The sequence below is a fragment of the Octodon degus genome, unplaced genomic scaffold (genome assembly GCF_000260255.1).
Source record: "Octodon degus isolate 3935 unplaced genomic scaffold, OctDeg1.0 scaffold00064, whole genome shotgun sequence".
Lineage (NCBI taxonomy): Eukaryota > Metazoa > Chordata > Mammalia > Rodentia > Octodontidae > Octodon > Octodon degus.
This window is the reverse complement of record NW_004524640.1, coordinates 1,417,091-1,423,551: the sequence shown is the minus strand read 5'-3', so window position 1 is coordinate 1,423,551 and position 6,461 is coordinate 1,417,091. Positions and strand designations below refer to the sequence as shown.

General features: G+C 34.7%; 1 protein-coding gene across 4 annotated transcripts in view; it reads left to right on the top strand.

Annotated features, from left to right (window-relative positions):
• LOC101572553 (solute carrier organic anion transporter family member 1B3) overlaps positions 1 to 3,363 on the top strand; it is a 116,961-nt gene extending 113,598 nt beyond the window's left edge. For all 4 annotated transcript variants that reach the window (XM_023719066.1, XM_023719065.1, XM_023719064.1 and 1 more), the window contains one exon: positions 2,337 to 3,363. In XM_023719066.1, coding sequence (XP_023574834.1) covers positions 2,337 to 2,547 — 211 coding nt within the window. In that variant the 3' untranslated portion in view covers positions 2,548 to 3,363. The remainder of the gene's footprint in view (positions 1 to 2,336) is intronic.
• The last annotated feature ends 3,098 nt before the right edge of the window (positions 3,364 to 6,461 follow it).

The following is a 6,461-nucleotide window of genomic DNA, read 5'->3' as shown; positions in this document are numbered from 1 at the left end:
CTCAGTAGAATAAGCGCTTCCCTGGCAAGTGCAAGGGCCTGAGTTCAATCCCTGGTTCCACCAAAAAAAAAGTGTAATGAGTAAGCTCTGTTGCTCAAATTTTTTTTTTCGAAAGCACGGATTGAACTCAGGTCCTTGTGCTTGCCAGGGAAGCACTTATTCTACTGAGCCATCTCCCTGGCCCCCTGATGCTCAAATTTGAAGGCTTGAAGTAGGCTGTGTAGTTATATAAGAATATAATGCCTCTAATACAGATCACGCAGGAGCTGGGGTGCAGAAGGCAGTATAAACATAAATGCAGCTTCCTGTGCTGGTTTGCCTGTCACTTCCTGCAGTGCAATCTGGTTCCTAACAGGCCTTGGGCTCGAACTAGTTTAGCATTGGGGTTTAAGACCCTTGTCTTAAAGGGTTTTTGAATACTGAAGAAGCTTTGCATATCTGAATACGTCACATTTTATCATTAAGTAAATGACAGTTAAATAAACTGCACAATTAAATTTCCTACTTCGTTGAAAAGTTTTGTGTCTGTATTCATGAAAAATGATAGCCTATCCTTTCCTTTTTCTTGTAGTGTTCTCATCTGGTTATGTTAATGATGGCCTAGTAGAATGATATAGGAAGGGAGGTTGTAGAAAATTTGTACAATTTTTGATATAAATCACCTGTGACTTCATTTGGACCTTGTGATTTCTGCTTCAAAAGGTTATTATTATTATTATTATTATTAATATTATTATTTATAGCTAGCTCAGCCCAACCTGGAGGTAGGGCTGCTGTGGCATGTGGTGCCAGGGATCGAACAGCAGTCCCTGTGCTTTGCCTAAGCTTACCTAGGCAGGCACTTTAGACTGCTGAGCTCTCTCAGCGACCCCAAAAAGGTTACAAATATTACTGATTCAGTTTTGTTAAATATAACATAATGTAACATAACATAATATAGTATGTATTCAGATTGTCTATTCTTTTCTGACTTTGGGTAGATTATACCTTTCAAGGAATTCATTATTTTCATCTGGGTTATTAAAATTATAAGTATTTCCCATAGTACTCCTTTATTTATTTATTTATTTTGGCAGAACCAGGGATTGAACTCAGGCCCTTGAGCTTTCCAGGGAAGCGCTTATTCTACTGAGCCATCTCCCCGGCCCCTCCTTTATTATTTTTTGATGTCCATAGTTTCTATAGTAATATATCCACTTTTAGTTCTGATATTAGTAATTTGTGTGCTTTATTTTTTTCCTACTTTCCCTTGTCAGAAACTTACAGATATTGATCGGATGAGCGAAGTAGGTTTTTTTTTTGGTTTTCTGCAATGATATCTTGTTTTCAACTTACTGGTATCTGCTATAATTTGTGCTCTTTTGTTCTGTTTGAATTTTATTTTGGTCTTCCAATATCATTTTTCTAAATTAGCGACTTTTAGTAGCACATGCTTACAATACATTATGTTTATATTCCTTGTGTGGTGTTGGTACAGTTGCAAACCATGACTTTATTTTTAGTTCCTGTTTGTGTCTTTCACTCTTTTTCTATTATGGCTTCAGTGGAGACTTGCTTATAATTTTAAATCTCTTGTTTCTTAGAATAAAAGTTGTGAAACATCAAATATTTTTATTACTTGTCCTAGAAGTTGCAATGTACACTTATATTTGATCTAATTTCACTCCCAAATAAAACTATATCCTTTATTGATAGTAACAAAATGACCTTAATTCTTCTTCTCCATCCATTTTCTCATTATTGTATATGTATTTGTAAGTTCATGTATAGAAGGGTATCTATTACACATTCAAACAGGTTCTTGCGATATTTTGAGCATATTTATCTGTTATATCAATGAAGAGTAAGAAAAGTAAAAGTATTTCTTTTATTTTCAGTTACTCATTTTGTGTAGCTCCTCCTCCATGTATTCACTCTTCTTACTAACCTAGAACTGATTCTCACCTTACAATGGTGTTATATCCCAAAAAAGTCCTTGCAAATTGAACACAGTGTAAGTTCAAATTGTATTTAATGTACTTGACCTAACCTATAAACATGATAGTTCAGAACTCACTGTCAATATGCTTAGAGAGCTTGTGTTACACTACGGTTGAGCAGGATCAGCTAACAGCAAGATTATTTTGTAATGAAATGTGAAATCAATCTCATGTGTGTTCACAGAAGAATGGAAGCTAATTATGTCATGTTCAAACCATAGAAAATCAAAAGACAAGCTCATTTTTTGTGTATAATTTCATTTTTTCTCTATAAAATTTGCATACTACAGAAAAGTATAATACATTATTACACATACTTTGAAACAATAATCTAATCTTTCTCTTCTTCTTTTATAGAAATGCCATCATAAGCTTGAGCTCATCCTTAAAATTTGCATCAATTATTTTACAAGTTGTAATTATTTATCTTGTGAAGAAGAAATATGAAGGAAAAGATGGCAATGCATTTGAAAATGGAGGAAAAGATAAAAATGAAGTGAACTTAGAATCCTCAAATAACAATGAACATTTTGCACCTTCTGCAATAGTGAAAGAAACACATATTTAGGGGAAGAAAAAGATTCTTCTTTTGCTATTTAAAAAAAAAGTGATGTGGTAATATACTATTTTTAAGTTCCTATTCATTTCACTGAGAATTCCTACTGTGTACAATGGTAGAAAAATTAATAGGCTTATCATAAAAAAACAATAAGGAGAAAGGATTGGGAATTCTCTTTGCATGGGTATTGCTATACACTTGTGGTTAATATTGAAACATAGGAAACATGTAAATCTAGAAACAAGAGGTCTAGCTAGTGTGTAACAGAGGCAAAAGTGTTTAGTCTCTGAATTATAACTTAATAACTTCAGTGACTAGAAAGATAGGTAGAGGCAAAAAAAAATAGGAGAAATATTTGTAGCATAAATGAGGAAAAACGCCTGCTGTCTTAGCAAAGAAAGATTGGATAATGTAATTCTAGCCTTAAGTCTAACATGATAGTGAGGTCATGCAATCTTGATGTGTTATTTATTTAAGTCATACATTTTACAGAACTCATTAAGTGAAAATCTGAAATTGTGTTGGACTAATGAACAGGATCATCTTTTTTTAAATAAAATACTGCTGAAGAAATTGAGATATTAAAAATTTGCTAGTTCTGATTATCAGAGTGCATATTAAAGAATACAAGTGTCTATCAGAGGCATGGAAATCAATTAAGACCAACTTTGACATCAGAAAGCAAATATTATTTAATAGATACATTTTCATTTTACCCATTTGTTCTCTGGGAGATGTGAAGCCTATACCAGATAAAATATCAGCTATTCTGTTTTCTTTCTTTCTTTCTTTCTTTCTTTCTTTCTTTCTTTCTTTCTTTCTTTCTTTCTTGCTTGCTTGCTTGCTTGCTTGCTTGCTTACTTGCTTTCTTTCTCCTTCTTTCCTTCCTTCTTTCCTTCCTTCCTTCCTTCCTTCCTTCCTTCCTTCCTTCCTTCCTTCCGTTCTGAATTTAGGACAAGGTGTACAGGGTCTCACTATGTAGATTGCACTCAGTGATTCTCCTGTTTTCAGCCTCCCAAGCACTGGGATTACAGGCGCGCACCACCACGCCCAGTCTCTTTTTTTTTTTTAATTTTATTTATTTGAGAGAGAGAGAGAGAGAGAGAGAGAGAGAGAGAGAGAGACAGAGAGAGAGAGAGAGACCAGCTCAGCCCACCAGGGGGCAGGGCTGGCTGGCATGTGGTGCTGGGGGATTGAACCGCGGTCCTTGTGCTTTGCTAAACTTGTTCTAAGTAGGTGCTTTAGACCACTGAGCCATCTCTCCAGCCCCGAGGTTCATTCTCATTATTTGAAAAGTTTTTATGTCTTATTTGAAATAGGATCACATGTAAACATACATTACAATAATAGTTCCATTCCAACCTTTTTTTTTTTTTTTCCAGAACTGGGGATTGAACTCAGGGCCTTGTGCTTGCCAGGCAAGTGCTTATTCTACTGATCCATCTCCCCGGACCTTTTTTATTTACAACATGTGTGATGTAGGCTGATGCAGTCATAACATACATAAAATGTGGTTTGTAATGAGCCCTTGATTGAAGACAAAGTGCAGGTCAGCAAAAGAACTCTCTATATAGAGCTGGGTCATGAAGAGCTTGATGCTGGGAACTGTCCTGCAAATTTACACATTAACCTAGTTTAAGATTGTAGATCTGAGAAAAGATTTGTTAAGTAAGCAGGAATTTGGGGTGAAAATATTTTCTGTTAGGTTAGTTGGCTCCACAAAAATGTGTCATGCTAGAGGGTAGGTATGCAAAATTATGTCTCATTGAAAACAAATAGAAAGAAAGTAAAATAAATAAGTAGAAAAAACTGTGGAGGAGTTTTTAAAAATATTGTCAAGAAAATAGACAATCGCCTCAATATTTATTTAATGGTTATTGAATGCCAGCTACTTGGCAGATGGAATGGGAAGAGAAGAAATAAAAGCAAACCTGACACTACTTTGTTAGCATAATATTTAAAGGGGAAGATGGACATTAGACTTAAATATGAAATATTAAGAATAAACTTAGAAATATGATATATTCAGTGAAAGGAAAAAGAACATTATCAAATGTTCTGCCTTTTCTGACCTGCTGCAAAATCCCAGAATCCATAAAAATTTGAATCATTAATCCTGTGACATTTATGAAATAGAAAAACAAATCTTAGAGAAAAATAATACTTAAATTCAGTAGAAATGAATATGGTGTGGCTAGTTTGTGAGGAATTAAAATAAAGTAAGCACTTAATTAAAATGTACATTGAATATGTTTAAAATAAGACAGTGACTGAAAAGTATCAAATCGTTGATGGCATTAAATTTAAATTCTCAAATTTGAAAAGCTGGGGGAAAAAGATAGTACATGTGTGAAAGAAGGATTTAGAGGAAAATCCAAAGCATCAACCTAAGAAGTAATGAAATTTTTGAGAAAGAAATTGGAATAGGAAAAGAAGTGTCAGTCAGAGACACAATGGAGGAATAACTTCCTCCTGTGGAGAATAGGGGGCACACTGGCCAGTCTATTTGTACCCCATTTCCCTACCTCCTTCTGTCTTTTTTTTAATGCAATGAACCTTTTGCTGTGCTCCTTCTTTTTCCTAAAATATTCTCTGTTTTCTCCCTTTTAATATTTTCCAGTGTTTACGTCTCTCTCCTTTGATATTTTTAATAACACTTGTTAAAATTTATTATGTCCATATCAGCATAGCACTTATCAAATGGTAATATGGTTGAGTTTTAGCTTTATACTTACTTATGGTTATTGGATAAGTAAATGCTCTTTCACTTTTCATGAGCTCCAGGAAAATAGAAACTGAATCTGTTTTTTATGCATTAAGGATAGATAGATAGAAAGATAGATAGATAGATGATAGATAGATAGATAGATAGATAGATAGATAGAAGATAGATATTAGATTACATACATAGTAAATAGAAAAATGATAGATACTACTGATAAGAGAGAGACACACAGACAGACAGACACAGAGACAGAGAGACAGAGAGTTATTAAGAGAATCAATTCAAGTACTCATGAGGCCTGAGATGTCTCAGGCCATCTGCAAAGCTAGAGCTACCTGGAAGTCTGTGGCATAGATGGTCCTGTGCTGCAGTCTTCAGAACCAGAGACAAGGTGGTGTACTTCTCATCTAAAGCTTACAGTCTGAGAAGAGTGAAAGTTCTCTGATATTGGTCCCAGGGTCATGTTCAAAGGCACGAAAAGTATGGCATTCCAGCTCCAGGAGAAAAGGAACACAGCACGCCTGCCTCAGCTCTGACTTTCATTGTATGCAGCACCCTGGACAATGAGCTGGTACCTCTGTGTGTTAAGAGGATCTTGTCACTCAGTCAGGAGCTCACAGGTCAATGTCATCTGGAAGCACCTTCACAGATATATCCAGAAATAAGGCATTTCTACTTCTCTAAGTACCTCTTAATCTAGTCTGATTAAATCATTAATTTAATGATTACTAATTAATTTAATAATTTAATACCTAGCATTTAGATTAGTGCCCATCACAGAATAGGTGTTTTATTTATTATTTTTGAAACAATGAATGAATGAGGACATGGATAAGTAAATGCCAAAATAGTGGCATACAAAATGTGAATTCTGCACAAAAACTTACAATGTGCAAAAATTAAAATTGCTACAACAAAGTCATGGGATGGGGTGATTATTTCATGTGTTTGCAAAGTTCCTTTATTGTAAAAGCTTTAAAATGTAGATAAAGAAAAATATCTTCTGACTGAAATCTATGTACCAAGTACAGGGTTGAGAAATATTTGGAGAATAGAATCTTCTCTTGCTTGGCGAGCTCCTGGATGAAGTGGAGAACGTGCAATGTGATAATACACAGCATAACGAATGCTACAGTAGAAAATAAACTGTCGTTCATCCAGAGAGACTACAACCATTTATTTCAAACTCAATACGTGT